General features: G+C 43.9%; 1 protein-coding gene across 2 annotated transcripts in view; it reads right to left on the bottom strand.

The window, feature by feature from the left end:
* Positions 1 to 16,790: 16,790 nt before the first annotated feature.
* SLC16A2 (solute carrier family 16 member 2) overlaps positions 16,791 to 20,678 on the bottom strand; it is a 118,750-nt gene continuing 114,862 nt past the window's right edge. For both annotated transcript variants that reach the window (XM_053662377.1, XM_053662376.1), the window contains exon 6: positions 16,791 to 19,291. In XM_053662377.1, coding sequence (XP_053518352.1) covers positions 19,071 to 19,291 — 221 coding nt within the window. In that variant the 3' untranslated portion in view covers positions 16,791 to 19,070. The remainder of the gene's footprint in view (positions 19,292 to 20,678) is intronic.

Below are 20,678 nucleotides of genomic sequence, written 5' to 3' on the forward strand. Positions count from 1 at the left end.
TTCCCCTCAGAGCTATGGGTGTGGGGAGTTACTGGTTTATGGGATATAACTTCCATTATAATGACTTAATCTTGGAGTGGTAAAATAAAAGATTATATTCCAATACAAGAGTCCTGGAAAGATTTATGAAATGACATTTTAACTAGGTGCATCTTTGCTGTTTCACCATTGCCCTGAATTCCCTTGTTTGACCTTCAGTACAAAAACTTGTCTGGGCATGCATGTATGCTCATGCAGCTTTTGTCTTCCATTCCTACTTTCCAGCCTCTTAACACATGTTGCCTGAGCCACTAAGATGGCCTTGTTTCTAAGTAGCTTGTCACATTCTGATACCTGGGTAACCCCCTTGCTGTTGGTATTCATTTAGCTGATGGTAACTTACTATAATTTCATTTCCTCTGCTTCCCACAAAGTCGTCATTGACATAGGAACCCAGTTCCTTGCAGTAATTTTGGTGTGGTCAACTCTAACATTGTGACCTTCCCAGGATTTTACTTTTTAGAGCCGTTCATGATTCTTTGAAACTCAAGTACACCACTGGAAAAGTTTACATTCCTAGACCACAGAGTAAGTCAATGCACAGCCATCTTGAGGGATATTCAGTAATAAAGGACCATTACCTACAACAGGATCTGGTAAATCAGATTATAAGCTATACTCTTAATGGTCATTTGAAAAAATAGGAAATAAAAGCTAGGGTCCAGTTTCTCTGCAGCTCTTGAATTCAGGCAACATTAAAATCTAAAGCCTTGCAAATGGGTTACTAACAGCTAAATTTTTCTGATTGCTCTCAGGTAGTGTATTAAGCACTTTACAAATTATTTAACCCTCACAGTGTTTCCATGGTGTATTTTACCATCCTGTTTTATAAGTGATGCAGCTGAGTGAGATACAGGCATTCAGTAATTTGACCAACATCACCAAGTGGCAGTATTTGTAGGCAGATCTCTGATTCCAGAGCTTAGTTTCATTGTGTTCTTAATCCTGCTACTGTATGACCCCTGTTTTCTAATATTTATCTCGAGCCCCAGACTAGATTACTTATGAGGTACGATTTCTTAGGCTAAATAATGGTTTTGGCTAGTTTGCCAAGGAAAATTTAAAGGGCAAATCTGAGGAGAATTTAGATCATAAATTTTAGTAAATCACTTTGGGCATTACCAAATACACCTTTGCACTATACCGTATTTTGCCATGTATAACATTTTGCCCAAATTTTTGAGGGAAAAATAAAGGTGCACATTATACATGGGTGGTACTAATTCCATATCTACATAGATGTTTTCATGCTTGTGCATTAAAAAACTCTAGAAGGCAATAACAATATCTGCATGCAAAATAATACCCTGGGATATGATAATCGGTTTTGTTTCTAAATATACGGATAAAAATTGAGTTGAAATTAAAGGGGTTTGTTTCCCTGAAAGTTTGGGCAAAAAATGGGTGTGCATCATACACGGGAGTGTATTATACATGGCAAAATATGGTATTTCTGAAAGTCTCAAAGGGGACTGGAGTAGGTTTTGGGACTCTAGTATCAATGGTCTTCTCAGCCCCTCATTCTGTGTGCTCGGCCCCAGTTATTACTTGATTTGAGAATAGGAAATGAGTCCTGGCTGGTGTAGCTCAGTGGATTGAGTGCAGGCCTAGGAACCAAACAACCGCAGTTGGGTTCCCAGTCAGGGCACATGCCCGGGTTGAAAATAGGAAATTTTCTAGAAAAAAAAATTCAGCTTTTTTTTTTAGTATGCCAGCCAGCTTATTGGCATCCAAGTATATGCCCTTTAAAGTTGCCTTAGGCAGACATAGGCATTCCCAAAATGCCATTGCTCAGAAAATATTTGGAACTTGTTTAAAATTGCTTTTAGAAACAATTTTATGAGCATCTGAGAGATGAAGCCCTCTTCAGTATGTTCAAGTTATTTGCCACCCTTAAGATGACTTGGCTGTTTCCAAGAACTATCTTTTTCTCAGTGAATGGAGATTTGCCACCTTTAAGCATATTGAGAAGAATGCACTATTTAAAGGCAATCATACATAAGGCATGTCAAAATCATAGGTGCAGTAGTATTTAGAGTAAATGGCTATGGAGGAGAGTATTTTGAAAAGATTCACACCTCAATATTTGAAGCACAGGGAGAAAGATAAAGGCATCAGTGGGGAAATATGTAAAGGTTGGTAAAACTACAAAAACCTTAAAAATACACATACTATAGTTATGCATCCCCATTCAAATATTTGAAAGGAACAGTGAGCAGTAATGGAAACGGGCTCATCTGTTTAAGAGTTTGTTTCCTCAGCTAAAGAGATAAATGTGTATTGGCTTCCCACTACGTTCTAGGCATTGTGCTGGTGCCAGGTTTCTCTTTCCCCTGTGTTTGACAGAATGGGGACCTGAAGCCCCCAAAATATTGCTGGCTTTCTCAGTGGATAGTGTTGGTAGCTATGCTATACCTACTTGTTAAAAAGATTCACCACTTGGTCCCCTATCTGCACCAAATGTTCTAGAATAGCACTGTCCAGTAGGAATATAATCCAAGTCACATGATTTTAAAATTTCTAGCTCTGGCTGGTGTACCTCAGTGAATTGAGTGCTGACCTGTGAACCAAAGGGTCAGTCGCTGGTCTGATTCCCAGTCAGGGCACATGCCCGGGTTGCAGGCCAGGACCCCAGTAAGGGGCGTGCAAGAGGTAGCCACACATTGATGTTTCCCTCTTTCCCTCTAAAAATAAATAAACTAACATTTCTAGTAGCCACATTATAAGAGGTGAAATTAATTTTAAGGTTAAAATATTTTAACATGTAATCGATATAAGAATTATTCATGAGATTTACAACATATTTTCATACTGAGTCTTCAAAATCTGGCATTTTACACTTCAAAGTACATCTCATTTGAGACAACATACATTCCAAATGCTCAATAGCAGTAAGTGGCTAGCAGCTACTATGTTGGACAGTGCAGTTGTAGACCAATATGGGATAGAGTGATTAAAGTGGGTAGGATGCAAATGGCAAGGATTTAAAAGTTCACCTGTAGACACACACTATATCTGCTCATCTACATTACCCTAGAAGTAAATAGCATCATTCTGTGTGTCAAAGCTGTGGCTTGGAGTATCTATCCAAGTTTACAAAACACTCTGCTTTGAGGTTAAAAGCATATGCTGCCTACCAAAGCTTGAAATCTCACTACTAATAATTAGCAAAAGACCATAGCTAGTTGTGGGCCCCGTGATTAAAAAACCTTGGGAAGCCCATTATAACGAGAAGTATGTAGCAGCTAATAGTGATTGTTACAATTACTTATTGCAGGAACAAGCACCTACTGTTTTAGGTGGATTCTGTTAGTTCAGCTATGTTAAAATTGTACAAATAAATAATTTCCACATTTCAATATCCCCAGGTTAGCTCTATTAGAAAGAGCTAACCTGGATTTATAATCTGTTTCTGCATTGTAGTTCGATAGTAAGTAGTATATGTCTAAATGAGTTTCTTGGGATAGGAGGGGCAAGTTTGACAACATGTGAATATAGGCTACCAGATCAGACTTTAGTCCCAGTGAAAGCAAGTATTTCCCAACACCAAATCTCTGCTGCCATTGCTGACAGTTTATTTTGTTTGGCAACATAAAGTAAAATATTAACTCCTGTGAAAAAAAGAGCCTTTGAATTTGAAGGTTTGGAAAAAGCTGATTCATTTGGCTTGGCTTAGTTGTATTTTCTGTGTGGATATAACATTTTCTGTGGTCTTTTTTATTTAAGAGTGTGAAAACTCATTTAGTAGTATAGGATAAATGTTGGTTTCCAGCCTGGGTGATTCAAATCTATCTCTATAACTGCTTGCTTAAAAGAAGCCAGAGGAGCATGTCACTCAGCTTTTTTTTTAATTTTTTTATTTTTATTTTTATTTTTTTTTTCAGAATATTGGGTGCAGCCCTTCTACATTAAAGGTGAAAATTCAGAAAGAGTCACTCTCTTTTGTCATGGCCCTCTCCTTCCGTAGGAGAAGGAAAAGAATAGGAAAGTATCTGAGGCTTTGTTAGCAAAAAGGTACAGGATTATTCCCAAGAAGCAGAGACCAACTCAGCAACTAAACCCAAATTCTGCCCTATTGCTCTAATGAAAAAGAAACTTCTCCCCAATGATGCTGTCTCCTCTAGGTCTGAGTTAATCCCTTTTCTCCTCATTTCAGGACCATCTACATGTTTAATCAGGAAATCTTTTTAGCCTAATCTGCTAAATAGAAATACATTTTAACCTTCATTTTAGTATAGATATCTAACAGCCCTTGTACAGACATGGACACCAACTGGGCCCTTTCTGTTATTTTTTAAAAGTCTGAGGTCAAAGTCACTTGGGAAAAAAAGCTGGATAAGCCCTTCTACTTCTTTCTCTCCATTCCCCCTCCCAAGATTTTCTCTTCAGTTTACACTACTGGTACATTTGATTTTGAACATCTTATACATTAACTGTCCAACATATATATTAACTAAGACTACCCTAGGCCTTATTTCCTGCTTAAGATGCCAGTTTATAAATTGAGCCTAGAAATTTCAGTGTGCTAGATTCCTGACTCTGAAATCTTGTGGATGACCGAAATGTCTACCTGACTGTTCCAGAGAGGTATTGTAGGACCCACTAGAAAGCATACTGTGATTTACTGCACCTACCCTCCAATCAGCAACACTGTATACACACTTTAATTCCACTGAAAGGTTGTGAACTGCTAGCATGGTCCTGAAAGAAAGAGGAGGTGGAGAAATGGTTAAAGATTGAGATTAATCGATGTGTTGAATACCTACCTGTTCATAAGCCACTGGGCTAGGCCTTTTCCTATTTGTCCTCTTATTTGACACTCAAATAATAAATAAACAATTGGGGGGCAATTGAATATTTGCATTTTATAAACTAAATAGAATCAGAGGTTAGGTGACATACTCCAGGTTCCACTGCTAGTATTGGTTATCAAAAAATATTTTTTATTAGAATCTACATTTCAAGCACCATTGTAGGTATAGGGGGTACTGTGGTGAACAAGAAAATGCCCTTGCCTTCATGGAGCTTACATTCGAGTAAGGTAGAGGCAGATGATACATTTGTAAATACAAATTAAGACAGTGATTACATGCCAAGAAGAAAATAAAATGGTGTGGTGTAATTATGACTGCGATGGAGTAAGGTGGCTAGAGAAGACCTTTCTGAGGAGGTGACACAAGCTCAGACCTGAGTGAATAGGAAGCAGAACATTTCAGTTTCAGGAAATGAGTTTGGCTCAGTAGGTGGAGGGAAGAAAAGGAGCAGTGTTGAAATGGGGTGAGAGATGAGTCAGGGGCCAGTGTATGAGAGATTATTCTGAGACAAAAAGCTGTTGGAGTCTTCCTTGTACATGGAAGTGAAGGGTTCTGACTTAAATAACTCCTCGGTAGCAGAATCAGAGCTAGAAGACAGATCTGACTCTAGGGCCTCTGTATGTTCCATGACACTACAGAAGACACCCTTCCTTGCTCCTTTCCATCACCAAGTGCAAGTACATGGAATCTAGGTCCACAGTACCCTGGAGAGGGCTCTGCAATGATCTAGTAGGGGTGTCCAACCTTTTGGCATCTCTGTGACACGCTGGAGGAAGAGTTGTCTTAGGCCGCATATAAAGTACATTGTGACATGTAATCACACAAAAAGAAGTCTCATCATGTTTTAAGTAAATTTACAATTTTGTGCTGGGCCATATTTGCAGCCCTCCTGGGTTTTATGTGGCCCACAGGCCACAGGTTGGATACTCCTGCAAGCTTTTGACTTCCTTTTCTAGGTTTTCTTGTTTTCCTAAGAAACTCAGTTTGTGGGACTCGTATAAACAGAAGTTCAGTAATTTTATCTTATTTACTCTAATCTGATTTGAATGACTCTATTTTGCTATCACTGAGAAAATTCTCAAGTAGTGGAATTCAATGCCATAAATAAAATGAACACTGATAACGGCCAGTCTAGCATCACTCTGTTTTACTTGACTAAAACCTGCAGGGGGCAGGATTGCCCATATAATGAACCAAAGAGACAGCTGATTTTTAAGAGCTGTTAATTGAAACCTTTTCCATTAGATGCCTCTTGGTGACTTCTTGTGAGTGAGTTTACTAATGAGTAGACTAAATTCAACAAACTCAGGTAAATCTGGTAAATTTAACTTACATTTATGGAGTAGCTGATATGAGCTGGCATTTAAAAATGACAGTCACCTAGTTCAGTTTCCTATATCTAGGCAGGTCTACATTCAAACCATCCTGACAGAGAATTGGTAGGTGAAAGGCTGAAGACTCTGGATTTAATGCTTCCAGTTATTGAGGGGATACGAGCCCCTAACCTAACCATGGGTATAGAGGCCCCAACCTCAGTATCCAAGTTCCTAGTTCACCTTCTGGATTTCAGACACAGGAACAAACAGTGAAAGGAAATACGGCCAAAGGAAAAGCAGTTGCAGGCTACAACATAGGAATCAGGCCAAGCTACATGGAAATTGGCCCCTTTTCTGCTTGTTATGGTGGCATACGTTGCTTTCCTAGTCTAGTTACTAGATCCGTGTTGCAGTCCCACCTCATTTCTCTGCCACACCACCATTAACTGTTGGGATGGATCTGACAGGGACTTCATAGCCATATTCTTTCTGGACCTTAGGAAAGTCTATGGATTTTGAGGGCTGCAGGTGAGTGCACATGGAGCTTGACTCATTTGCAGAGTTGTCTTCTCAGGCTAAGCAACAAGTTTTGGGCAGAGGCTCTTCAATGGGTATGGCAAGAACTACTGATTCTAATCTTGCCCTAAGTTGCTATGACAAGGTGCTTTGCCAATAGCATATTTGATATGGACCCTAATCCTGTACAAGATACTTGCCTGGGAAAGTTAACACCTGGTGGTTTTTACCCCCTGAAACTTTCCCCTATCTTTGCTCCTTTGAAAGAATGTATTCACCTGGATATCTAACTGAACTATTAGAATTGAGTGTGGATAAGGACACATGGCTCCAGAAACTTTGTTTAAGAGGCAATATAGCTCTGGCTGGGTGGATCAGTTGTTGGAGAGTCATCCCATACACCAAAAGATTGGGGAATTAATTCCCAGTCAGGGCACATACCTAAGTTGAAGGTTTCATCCCCAGTCGGTGCACATATGAGAGGCAACTGATCTATGTTTCTGTCTCACATCAATGTTTCTCTCCCTTCCTCTCTAAAAGCAATGAAAAAGTGTCCTCAGATGAGGATACATAAAGAAATAAATAAAATGGAATTTTAAAAAAGAGACCATATAAAGGTCCAGGGCCTTAACAGTAATGAACACCAATGATCCTATTCAGCAAATGGCCCCTGAGAAAGACATCTGGGGACCCAAATGTACTGTGAAAAGAACATGGATTTAAGAGCCATCAGATTTAAATTCATGCTTCTTACAAGCTGTGTGGTTTTAAACGACTTTTATCTTCTTTTGAGTCTCAATTTTCCTTCCTATTAAGCCAGAATAATGATACCTACTTTGTTGCAAAGTTTGAAGGTTACATACGTAAATTTCCCAGCACTTTAATGGAGGGACATTCTATTGAGGTATTAATAATATATGAAAGCATTATTGCCCAGTATGAGACAGGTGCTGAGCTAACCTTCAATAGCTGTGAAGTCTGTACCTCTGACTTCAAGACATTTAAAAATCACTAAGCATGTGCTTTGGAAAACCAGTTTCAGTAAAGATGGATACATCTGTCCAATGTTGTTCTTCTTTTTCTTTAAGATATTTATTTATCTATTTTTAGAGAGAGGGGAGGGGAGGGGGAAAGAGAGGGAGAGAAACATCCATGAGTGGTTGCCTCTCACATGCCCCCTACTGGGGACCTGGCCCACAATCTAGGCATGTGCCCTGACTGGGAATCGAACCTGCAACACTTTGGTTCACAGGCCAGCACTCAATCCACTGAGCCACACCAGCCAAGGGCTATTTCTCCCTCAATTTTAAATGATAGCCTTGCTTGGTAATCTTGGTTGTTGGTCCTTACTTTTTATCACTTTGAATATTTCATGCCAATTCCTTCTGGACTATAATGTTTCTGTTAAGAAATTAGCTGACAGTCTTGAGGGAGCTTACTTGTAGGTAACTAGTTTCCTCTCTTTCTGCTTTTAAGATTTCCTCTCTGTCTTTAATCTTTGCCATTTTAATTATGATTGGTCTTGGTATGGGTTTCTTTGGCTTCATTTTGTTTGGGATTCTCTGAATCTCCTGAACATCTATCTCTTTTTTCTTTACCAGGATAAGGAAAGTTTCAGTCATTAGTTTTTTTAAAAGTTCTCAATTCATTTTTTTCTATCTTCTCCTTCTGGTACCCCTATGATGCAAATGTTTTGCTTCATGTTGTTCCAAAGATACCTGAACTATCCTTATTTTTTAAAATTCCATTTCTTTTTGGTACTCTGAGTGGGTGTTTTCTGCTACCTTGTCTTTCAAATCTCTGATTCGATTACCTGCTTTATCTAACCTACTGTTTATTTCTTCTAGTGTATTCTTCACTTTGGAAATTGTGTTTTTCATTTTGGACTAGTTCTTTCTTATGATTTGTATGTCCTTTTTCATGTTTACTGTCTCTTGTTTAAGATCTCTCCGAGTTCATCCATTCTTTTCCTAAGTTCCTTAATTATCCTTATAATCATTATTTTGAATTCTATATCTGGTAGATTGTTTGCCCCCATTTTATTTAGTCCTTTTGTGGGGGGGAATTTCTCCTGTTCTTTCATTTGGGGCATGCTTCTTTGTCTCCCCAGTTTGGTTGCCTCTTTGTATTTGTTTCTATGTATTAAATATATCTACTATGTCTTCCAGTCTTGGTGGGGTAGCCTTATGTAGTAGATGTTCCGTGGGACCCAGTGGTACACTTTACCTTATCACCTGAGCAAGGCGCTCTAGGAATGTCTCTTGTGTGTTTTGTGGACTTCGCTGATTTAGTTCAGTCTTGTTTGCTGTTGGTCCATTTCTTCATAGGGTTGGCTGTCAAGCTGGCTGACAATGAGGATTTACCCTGACAACAATGTATGAGGTGCTGTGTGGGGAATGGGCCAAGAAAGCAGAATTTGCCCTAGCAGAGTCTGCTGCCTACCAAAATCTCCCTTTGGAGGTGCCACTTGTAGAGCTAATTGGGTCCTGCTCTGATGTTGTCTGAAGTCTTCCACTGGGTTTGTTGGTTCTGGGGCTTCTTGGGAGGGACTCTGGTACAAGTCAATGTCAGATGCTGCCTGTGAGTGGGCAACCCATTTTAGCTACATAGTATTTCATAGTTTGTGAGTGTCTCTGTTTGGCCTGGTTGTGCATGGAAAGGACCAAACTGTGCACCAAAGCCAGCTTCCACCAGCACTGAGCACGGGGCAGGTCAGCTAAAGGCCTAAGATTCAAAAATCGGCCTTCACTACTAGTGTCTATTAGGCTCAGTCTCTGAAAGAGCCTCTGGAGGTACACAAGTTGCATGAGGTAGGTTCTCAGTGGGTCACAAGGTAGGGGCAAGTGGTGTTTACCAGACTGACACTGATTCAAACTTGGTGCAAGTGCTGTATCTGAAGCCACTCAACAAAAGTTCCAGGGTATACCAAGGCCTGCAGCTACCTCCTGAGTTCCTCTGGGCCTTTGTGGTTGGGCAGGATGTTAGAGAGTCATCGTGGTGGGGCCAGCAATGTTCATCAGGCCTAAAAAGACTGAGATTTGGCCATGTGAAGGGAAGGCTCTACATAGGAACTGTGGTGCCAGTCAGTCATGGGAAAGGAAAATGTGCCCCACTCTAGAGCCACACTACACACTCTCCTGGATTCTGCCCAAATCACCTTGAGAGCCTGAGACATACATGGAAGGTCTGCCTGTAGTGGGGAGGGTGAAGCTAGTGGACCTCTTGGCGGGGTAGTGCCTGTCAGACTCATGGAAAGTGGGAATAGCTCCTGCTCCAGAGTCACACAATTTAGTTTCTGACACCCCTGAGTCCACCCAGACCTCTGTACCAGGGACCCAGACAGCTGACTCCTCCACAGGGCATGAGCTTGGCAGGGTGGGGCCACAGGGAGTTGGGTGGTTGAGATTATTGCATTCCTTCAGGCTAATAACCTATGGAGAGGAGTTCTTGAGGCAAGAAACATAGTGTCTGTGGGTGGTGTGGGAGAGGGACTTAGCTAGGTGACCCTGGCAGCTGTCCCACAGCTCTGTCTTTAGAAGTACACAACCCAGTCCCTCCTTGCTCAACTTTAATCTTCTCCTAGCTGCTCTTCCTCTGCCAGAGCCCAGGGCAAGTGGCCGGGAATGAGATTTTGTGCACTGACCCTTTAAGAGGGCACCTGAGCCTTGGATGAGTGGCTCATTTGGTTGGAGAATCATCCTGCACACCAAAAGGTCATAAGTTTGATTCCCAGTCAGGGTACATATTAAGGTTGCAGATTCAATCCCTGGTCAGAGTGCATACAGGAGGCAGGAGGTAGTTGATCAATGTTTCTCTCATGTGTTTCTCTCTCTCCCCCTCCTATCCTCTCTCTGAAATCAATAAACATATACTTGAGTGAGGATTTTTCTTTTAAAGAGGGCACTTGGTTTTCTAGCAGACGCATGTCTCTCCCTGGCAGACAGAATTCCTTCTGATTTTCACAGTCAGATGTTACATGGGCACCTCTTCCCAGCTCTGGTACTTTGAGCTAGGGAGCTCGATTTTGAGTTGAGACCCATTGCTCCACAAGGGGGACCTTTGCAAGTGTGCTATCCCTTCAGATTCTCAGCCTCCACACATGGGTGTGGGGCCAGCTCTTTTCACATCTTCGCCCTTCCTACCAGTCTCAATGTGTCTGTAAAGTCTTGGTTATGAGATTTCTGTTCAGCTAGAATTCAGTTGGTTATTCATGTTCATTGTTCTATAATTTAGTTGTAATTCCAGTTTGGTCCTTGGAGGTGAGTGTAACTTCCACCTGTTCTACTACCATCTTGGATCTCTGATTTCAGGTATTTCGAACTTGTTGAAGTTGATTTTATGGCTCAGGGTATGGTCTATTGGGTGGGGTGAGGCCATAATTTTTCCCATGGTGTTTGACTGGAGTAGAATGGTTGTTGTGTAAGTTTTTCATTTTTCTAGGCTGTGCCTTTCCTGATTCTTTGGTTAGAGAGAGAAAGGTTTTCTTGGGATTCTTAATGTCAATTTCCATTGACATTTCTGGTTTCTGGGTTCTCCACCACCAAGTCTGGGATGTATAAGGCAAAAAGGAAATCTAGAGCACTCACCTCAAGTGAGCCATTCCACAGGTACTGCAGTCTCTAGCTGGTCTGCTTTCTTACCTCAACCTTTTAGAGCCTTCCTAGGTTTGTTGTTCCTCATGACAGTAATAGGGAAAAATCAATCCCAGAAATTTTAGTGGACTCTGAAGTTACTCTGTGACTCCCCCAGTCACAATATGCAGTATGAAAACTACTGGATCTGAAGCTCTCCACCATTTTAACTCTGGCCTTCTTTGGCTCTTTGGTTTCCTCCTGGTAAGATAGCCCTTAACTGTGTTGACAAAGGATTGTGAAAAAAAGAACTTAATTGGCTAGAAAAAGGGCATTAAAGTAAGTTTGTTAATAGGCCCTGTGATCTGTCAATATAATGCTTAAAGTTCTCCTGAAAATCACTAGTTACAACTATTTACAGAGTTTCTGAATAGGAGCTAGCTTTGACTAGAACTTGACTTTCCCTGAACTTGGCTCTTCCTGCACTCCAGACCCAATGTTCAAACGTTGGAGGACATGGCCTGGATTCTTGAAGCTATTCCCCTGAAGGAAAGGTTTAGGCTAGTACTTATTAGGATCTGGAAGTTTAGAGTCCACCAAACAATATGATACTAGGGGTGGCGGCGGTTAGATGAAACCAAGCTCCTCTGCAGATAGAGGGACTCTCTCAACTGGAACAGGGGAGACGAGGATGGTAATAGCCACAGTTCCTTGTGAAGCATGTTGAGGACAAGTCCACCTCACTGAGGTGTGTAGACAGGGGTTTAGGCATGGTCTCCACTTTTCTTTTCCCCAAGTGCTGCCATGGGAGTTCTCCTACACTTAATTGTATGTATTTGCTACTCTTCCCCATCCCCTCTCTGTAGCTTGTCAAAGCACTGGAAGTCTAGAACAGAGGGAGCTTCTGAGCTAGTTATATTGACCACTTAGCACATTAATCTTTTCAAAAAAAGCAGGGCCTCCCAATAATTGTTCCTCATACTCTCTCCCAATAACCAGCCCAGACAAAGGACCTTTTCAGGGCCTCTGGGCATCAAGAAAGGCTCTGGAAATTAGCCCTTACTGGTGATAATGTTATTGAATAATGAGAGGACTGGAGGAGTGAGGCACAAAAACAGCACATTTGGGAGTTTTACCTCCATTTTGTGGCAAAGAGGAACCCAGAAGACAATGTCCTGCACTCCCGGGGAAAAATAGATCAAAGACTCCCAATTCTTACACATTCCTCTCTCCCTCCATAGAAGAGGCTAAGGTGGGTGAATGGGAGGTGCACAAAGACTCTGGGTCACTTCTGCTGTTTTCCATGCCTCCATCTCAGGGCTCTGGTGCTGCTTACTATGCAGAGCTTTGCTTATGGGATGGGAGAAGAGTGGGCCTAGGGACTGCAGGTGCTGAGTCCAGGAGCAACAAGCAGGTTTTCTGAGGTGTCAGGGGAAAAGAAAAATTCACTTCCCTACTTTCTGGGAGGTGGACTGGAAAGAGCCTCGGAGAAGAGTTTTTTGTTTGTTTGTTTGTTTTGTTTTTAAAGGAAAATGGTAAAGACTTTATTTATTTATTTTTAGAGAGAGGAGAAGGGAAGGAGAGAGGGAAAGAAACATCAATGTGTGGTTGCCTCTCAAGTGTCCCCCACTGGGGACCTGGCCCACAACCCAGGCATGTGCCCTGACTGGGAATCAAACTGGCAACCCTTTGCTTCACTGACTTGTGCTGAATTCACTGAGCTACACCAGCCAGGGTGGAGAACAGGTTTGAAACCTGTCATTCAGTTTCCCCTCTGGGCCTCACTTTCCCAAATCTGTATAAAACAGGTATAAGAGCAGCAATTCCCAGGGCTGGGGAGAGGGTCAATCAATTGTGATAAGGAATATGGGAGCACCTATGAACTGTAAATTGCCCACTCAAAGCTGAGAGTGCCCTGTTATTATTGAAGGAGGCCACTGTGTCTAGATATGCTGGGTGTGGGCAGTAAGCCCTTGTGTTCATGGAGCTGAAGGATGAAAGGAGTGTGTCTGTGTATCTGCGCATGTGTATGGGGGTGGAGAGGAAGCCAATGAGGCAAGTAGCTGGAAGATCTAGGACTGACAGGAGAAAATTGGCCTTTGCAAGGCTTTAATGCCTGAAGATCTGCAAGGCTGTCCCCCACCAGAAGAATCCACCTTGGGGTAGGGAGGGTGTATGTGAGAGAGGAGTGGACCTGGTTACCCTGGTCCCCTCCTTCACCTCATTTAGGCAACCTGCTGAAGAAAGCAGGTTGGTGGAGTGACTGGAGGAGTGTTAGGTGGCAAACAAATTGATGAGCTCTTATCATTCTTGGTAGGAAGTGCCGCTAGTTCACCTGTGTGAATGTAGGGCAGCCAGTGTGTTTCGCTGCGGCAGGGCGGAGGGGTTCACCTTTTCACTGGGTGAGATCTGGAGTCTGTGTGGTGTGGAAGTGGGCCTGAGTTGGGAGCTCCCACCAGCGTGGTTGCCCCTGGGAGTTCTTGGACAACTTTTATGGTGACTGGGGAGGAAGGAGATTAATGGGTATGCCAATGCTTGGGCAAAAGTAACTACACTGTGCTGAGCTGCATGAATGAGGCGGCTCCACTGGCCCAGACTAGGGTTGGAGGTTGGAAATGAAGGCGGAGGACGATGGCTACTCTGACTCCAGTGTTTCCCAAAGCAGTTCATGTCCCTAGTCCCCTCATTCTGGCCCGCCTCCTGCTTGGAATCACTTAGGACTTCCATTAGCTGCTGCCAACATTGCCCTTGGGGCCTTGGGGCCAAATCTGTTCGGGAGGGGAGTAGCAGTTTCCCACTGGCTCAGCCCGGATTCCCTTGAGGGCTCTGGACCCAGCGCTCAGCAATGCTGCAGTCCGTGGTAACAGTGGCTCGGGCAGCTCTGTGGGGGCGGTGGATCAAGAAGCAGCTGAGCCCAGCACACAGGGCAGCTGCTGTCTCTGGCTCCGTGAACAGTTGGGTGCACCTGGCACTGGACTCTCCCACCTTCCTTCTGTTTCCCTTCCCCCAGGGTGGGAAAGGTGACTATCCTGACCTGGCATGATTCCCGTCTACCAGAGGCAGACGTATGTCCACGGCGCGCCTCCCGGGTTCTTCTTAATCCGCCCAGACCAGGTAATGGATGGAGGGCTACGGAGGGCCGGGAAGCGACCCGCTTTCCGCCCAAGGTGACCCGAGGCCAGTAGCAGAACCAGGAGCAGCAGCCACGGCCCTGTTCGGCCTGCCATCCCCCAGGCCCATCTCTATCCCCAGGCATTCCCCGAGTGTGGAGTGGGCGTGGGGACCTTGTGGAAAATGGCACTCGTTAGCACCCCCACCCTGTATCCCAGGGCCCAGTAGTTGCAAGGGCAGTGTAGGGTGGGTGTGTAGTAGAAAAGAGTTGCATTCACTCCCTGCACATCTCTAGCCCCTATCCCTGAGGCGTCTACGGTAGGAACCAGGGAGCCAGGTAGCGCGGAGGCTCTGGGTGTGGGCGCCAGACAGGTGTTGAACGTCTCTGACTGGCCCTGGCGGGAGCGGGCTGGGCTCAGCTATGCCCTTCCCTCCCGCAACTGGACGCAGGCTAGACGCTTGTTAGATTTGCACAATGGGCTAATTTTATCCGGCTCCCGCTCAGCAAGAAACCAACGTTGAGGAAAGCCTAGTTCTTCGGGGTGGCTCTGACCCCGCCGAGGCCAGTCAAGGGGGCCGTGAAGAAGGGCAATGCTGTGGCCTCCGTCCCAGAAGAGAAGCGGTCATCTTTTCCTGCTCCTAAGGCGCTGAGGTTGGTATGATCAGGGCCACTGGGGTCCAGAAGAGGAAAAAGTGTTCTGGTAAGAAGATAGTACAAATTCCTCCTTGTGTTTGTTCTCTTTGTTTTCTCTACCTCTGTTCCCATCAATCCTGAAATCCATGGGTTCTAGCAGAGTGACCATCACAAACCACGTCTTTAGAAAATATTGCTGAAATGACTTTAAAACTAGGCATGCAAGCCTGCTTTTGGTGACCACTGGGGAGAGCTGAAAGACAGGAATAAAAAAATCTTCTAAAGCAAAGGCTCCTCAGCTCCTGCAGGAGTTGGGCATGGAATTATTTTCCTTGTGCCTCTGGAGTCTCCTCCACATTTCATTTAAGAATTTACTTCTGGCTCTGGTTCAAACCAGCACCTACCCTATCTAGGTACTAGCTGTCAGACACCAGGGATTTGTTGGGGGCACCTGTAACCCATCAGCTGGCCTGCTCTGCTTCCATGAAGTGGCAGGGAGCTGCTGTCAGACATGAAAAGGCCCTAGAGGAAAGCATATGCTCATACAAATTATGGGATTCCACAGTTTTGAAATGTAATGATCACATACAAACTGGGGCCCTAGGGCCACTGGGGTTGGGGATGAGGGGCAAGTGAACTTTGCTGCAAGAGCCTGGGGCCAAGTCGCAGGACAAAATATTTAGTCTCAGTGGAAGATGAAGAGGCTGGCATACTAAGGATGTCTGCACTGAGTCAGGAGAGAATCCAACAATAGTCAAGAGTTAGGTGGTAAACCAGCCTCTCTCAAAAAGCTAGTCTCCTTTCTTTGCCTCTCCCTTGCCAGGTATGTGGTCATAGGGAGATGGACTTTATTTGTGCCTGTTTGTTTCTGAAGGTGAAAGGGCAGTAGGTGGGACCAGCTCTCCAGGCCAACACTGCATGAAGGTCTGGAATGCTTGGGAAGAAAGAATACCAAAAGTACGTCAGCTGGAAGTTAGAGAAGTCGTGAAAAGATGGGATGTGCTGAAAATAAGACTTGGATCAGATTTTATTTTCACTCAGAGCTGTTCCTGCTGACACCCCTATGGATATGGTCTCATTACATAGTCACTGAATGAAGTAGGCAACTCAGTTCCCCCTCCTTGGGTCAATTTTTCTCATCTGAAAATGAGGGGTTTGGTCTGGATTGGAAGTCAATTACCTTAGTTCAAGCCTCAACCTGCTCTGTCACTGATGAACTGCATGAACCCCTTCCTATCTGTAGGCCTCAGCTTTCGCACTTCAACTTAATGTACAGGATAGACCTGAGAGACCTGAAGGTTACCCCCAGCTTTATCATTGTTGTAGGCCTCTTCTGCATCACCATTAATGTCTTCTGTTGCTGCCTGGATGTGTAAGCCAGGTATACTAGTTCCTTCAGGTTCCCCCATCAGTAACGAGTGGTAGGAAAGGGGACTTGAACTGTGTTATTGCAAGGTCTTTGCTAATTTTCAACATGGAATGCTTGTAACAAGGTGGTGACCCTTGGGAAGGCCTGCATGCCCACTCAGCCACTAACCAGTCATGTTCCCATTTTGTGAAGTAACCACTTTTTCACTTCAGAGCTCCCTTAAAAATCCAATCCTCAACAGCCTGCCCAACTTCAAACCCCTAAGAAGCTCATTTTCAAATTTCTGCTCTCATAGAGAATAGAGAATTTAGACCCTGGCAGAAATTTGATTTGAAATCAGATGTCAGTTCTGAAACCAAACTTCCTGTTGTTAACCAGGTTGAAACTGTTTCACACTTGTAGGCAAGTTACATACCAAAGTTAGAGTTTTAGATGTTTATTTTGTTCCAAACCTTTTGAGGATTTAATTAATGTACCAGGTCTCAAGCTCCCAAATTTTATTCATTCTGCTAGATTTGACTATAAATTCATAAGAGGCTGCATCATACCCTAAATATTAATACTGTGCTGCTTTCGCCAACCAATATTCTCTCCAAAAGCATACAGGCCTACACATGCACATGCATGTGTGTAGAAGTAAATTGACACCCTGCTGTGTTATGTGACACCTGATAAGGCAGATTTGGGACCTATGAATGACTTTCCTTCACCTTGAGAGAAGTGGGTGGTAGCCTGATTCTTAAGAGCTATTCACACCATGTACAACAAAGGAGGCTCTGCAGAACTGCCCTCTAGTGAGTTGGTGGGTATGGGGCAGGAGAAATGGAAGCAGGGGTTTTTGTGCTCATTTTCAATGGTCTCTCCTGAGGCCCAGCTTCTCCTGTTTCACTGCTGTTTGAGCTATTAGGATAGTAATTAGGCCCCTTCCTACCCACAAAGCCAAGAATCAGTGTGTTTTTGTTTGATGAGTTGATAAGGGCCGAACTGGGACCAACAGAGCAGGATCGTGACTTTGACCTTGGTTCAGCCATCAGAGGCCAATGATGCCCCAGTTGCCAGTTTATAACAGAAAGACTCATTGATAGGGACCACTGTCTTCTTTGGAGCCCTTAAGCATCAACCTCATTCTCCTGACCCTAGGATGGCCCTGGCTCGGGAAGGCAAGTTACTATTAGCTCTAAGTCACAGCCAGGGATGCCTGGCAAGAAGATGAGAAAAAGTTTGAATGATAGGGACACAACATACCAAGGCACAGAATAGGGAGAAAGACACACAAAGAGGCTGAGTGAGGAGAGTGGTTGAGCTGCTAATGAGGTGAGTTGTGATAGCTAGACGCGGCAAGACTATTGCTTAGAGTGTGGGCATAGGAAATTGCCTGGCAGCAATTTTGGAAGGTGAGTGTGGTCTAGAGTCTACCTTTCCTGGCACGTTTAATGCCAGCCAACCAGAGTGACCACAAATGCACAACATGATGGACACATTTGTTGGTAAAGGCTAGCAAGGTTTCACCTTCCTAAAAGAAACTGTCTGAACCTTTGTGTAGCTGCCGCCTCTACCTTTTGGGGATCCAAGTTGGGAATTGGGTTTTCCCTAATAAAGTCTCTTTCCTGGCCTACCCCAGGTGGAAATATTGACCTGTCATGAGTCTGTACTTTACCAGGTCAATAACTATTGCCCCTTCCCCATACCATGCCATCTCTCTGTCATCAGGCCTCCTCTGCCTGCTGAGATGAAAGAGATTTCTTCACATTTTGACAGATGGATACAAGGATGGGGAGCTGGGCCTGCAGACTGCATTGGCTTGGGAAATCTGTAAAAATCAGTGAGTGCTGTTTAAGACCCCTTCTCTATGTGATATTCTACTCTTCCAGTCTATGATTATAGCAGCTTGAGCCAAAAGGTGAGGTGTGGCTCAGCCTGAGATGAGTGGGACTAATACTACTATTGGGGGTGGGCTGGACCAAGGTAAGGCTGATTGGCCCAAGCTCTGGGTTCCTCCTTTATTTAAGCACCCATGTGTCTATGACAGTCATAAAAAGAAATAGAAAGGGAAGAGAAATGATAAGGAAGTAGAGGAAAAAAAGGAGGAAGGGTAGAAGGAGGCAGACTGTTAACCAACCAGATAATAGGGAGACTATCTATATACTTGTAAACTAACAGCACCCACAGTTCTTGGGAAGCCACAGTCCTCAGAAACTCTAAGGCTAAACAAGGCTCCTTGTTTCATTTTACCTCTCTGCCCTCCCCCACCCCCTCCATCAGTGGCTCCTAAAGTAAGATGGCAAGGAGCTTCTCAGCACACAGAGGCTTGAGTCTTCCCACTAGGCTCCTGAGGACACAGTAGCACCTTTGATAGTTGCTTCTATTGGGTTACTAACAAGCTGGGGCCAAGAGGTCCCATGCCCCTCCCCCCCAGGGGTTAGAAAGTATACAGAGAGGTTCCAAAGGCCAGGGGGTGATCCAAAGGTTTTCTAGATCCTGGGAGAAAGACCCTGGCAAGTTTGAAGGCATTCACAAAGAGGATTTGGTTACTAAGTTTGGAACACCTGGAGCTTTGGCTCCAAAGGGATGGTCAGGTGGCTAAAATGCTGTGTGCATAGGTTTGGGGACAAGTGTGCTGGTGGCAAAAATTTAAATGCTGAGCAGGGTGGGGTAAAGGGTAGGGGTTGGAGAAGAGCACACGATGACAAGGAAGAGGCATTAGATTGGTTCCTCAGGGATGGGAGAGCCTGGCAGCAGCTCCCTACTGGGTTCTGGGTCAGAGGCCAACATCTTGTCCTTGCTGGAATCCCTTTGCTCTTTCTTGAACATCCTTTGATGCATCAGAGGGACGAAGAAGAGGATTACAGCTCCAATTATTGGGGGCACACCAGCAAAGTAGAAGGCCACATGGTAGTCCCCAAAACAGGTACGGAGGAGGCCTGAAATAATTGAGAGAGGAAAGTCAAGCTCAGCTTTGCCCTACTGTCCAAAAGTGCTTTCTGCCTCTTCTTAGGGCCATCACAATACCTGTACAGAGAATTTTGGCCTAAACTACCTTGACCTAAAAGACTTGAAATACTTCTAGTTGTAATAAATTAAACCTTTATTACAAAGGTGGATGACTCCTCCAAGGTAATGGGGCTGCAGTCCTTTGAGGTTAATGCTGATTATGAAAGAAGCTGATGAAACTTCTTTTAAAATTCTCCATTTGTGACTTTCATGAAACTACAGCTAACTTCTAGTCACTCCTAGGTATGGAGTTAATTTAAAAGAAGGAAGCTAATTTGGATGAACTTCATAGAATACGGCCAAGCCTTGTCTTGGTTCACAGTGACATAATCTTCCACCCCAAAGTTGGACTAAAGTGTTCTTATAGAACAATTCAGCCAAATTCCTACTCATACTTTCTCTTAAGTTCCCATTTGCCCTAACAGAGGGGCTGTATGTGTATCCTTCCTTCCAGGTACAGATATGGTTTGTCCCTCTCGGTTCCTCTAAGTTAAGAATACCACCTATATGTTTGGCATGGGATGCTAGGCCTCCTCAACTCACCTTCAGAAGCTAATGTGAGCCACCTCATAGGAGGAATGAACTCAGAAACACTACTGAGGAAAGGCAAGTAGGCTCTTGTGCTGCTTAGGAGGTAAGCAAATTGGAAAGGGATGTGGATCCTGGAACCCACCTTTGGGATCTGTGGCTGGGTAGAGGGTCCCCTCTCCCAGTGGACAATGTGATTGGCACAAAGGGTGTGAGTAGAAGCTTTTGCCAGTCATAGAACATGATGAGAGATGTTATAACATCTTGCACAGAATTTGTGTTCAAGGAATATTTGTTGAGTTAGCCTAGTTGGCCAGCCTAGGAAAGGCTAGCCTATAAATTAGTATTTGCAATAAATCCTAAAGAAAGGAAATGAAGTTCTCTTTCCATTGGTTTTCCTTGTTTCCTATGTTTCCTGGGGTACCAACAATGTCCTTCCTGAAGAGTGGAGAGAAAAACTGGAAGTGCTGAAATACAGCAAGCCAACACTTTGCTTACTCCTTATAGGAAGTGAGCCACACTAACCCAGTCCTGGGATGAGGTCATACTCAAATCTCTTCTACAGGCTCAGTTCAGAAGCCAGTAGAAGAGGAAGGGGTGTCTCTAAGTCTTGATAAAACAGGGCCCATTTTCTCTTCTCTTCCTTCCCAGCTACCTTGCAAATAATCACTTACCTGTAAAGAGAAAGGGGATACTAGATCAATAAAATGGTCAAGAAGGCCAAATCCTTTCTCTCTCCACCCTCTTGGAATCAGCCATGCTGCCCACAATAAAACTCCACTGAAACAC

Source organism: Artibeus jamaicensis, unplaced genomic scaffold (genome assembly GCF_021234435.1).
Source record: "Artibeus jamaicensis isolate MK-2021 breed Jamaican fruit bat unplaced genomic scaffold, CSHL_Jam_final contig_240, whole genome shotgun sequence".
Taxonomy (NCBI): Eukaryota; Metazoa; Chordata; class Mammalia; order Chiroptera; family Phyllostomidae; genus Artibeus; species Artibeus jamaicensis.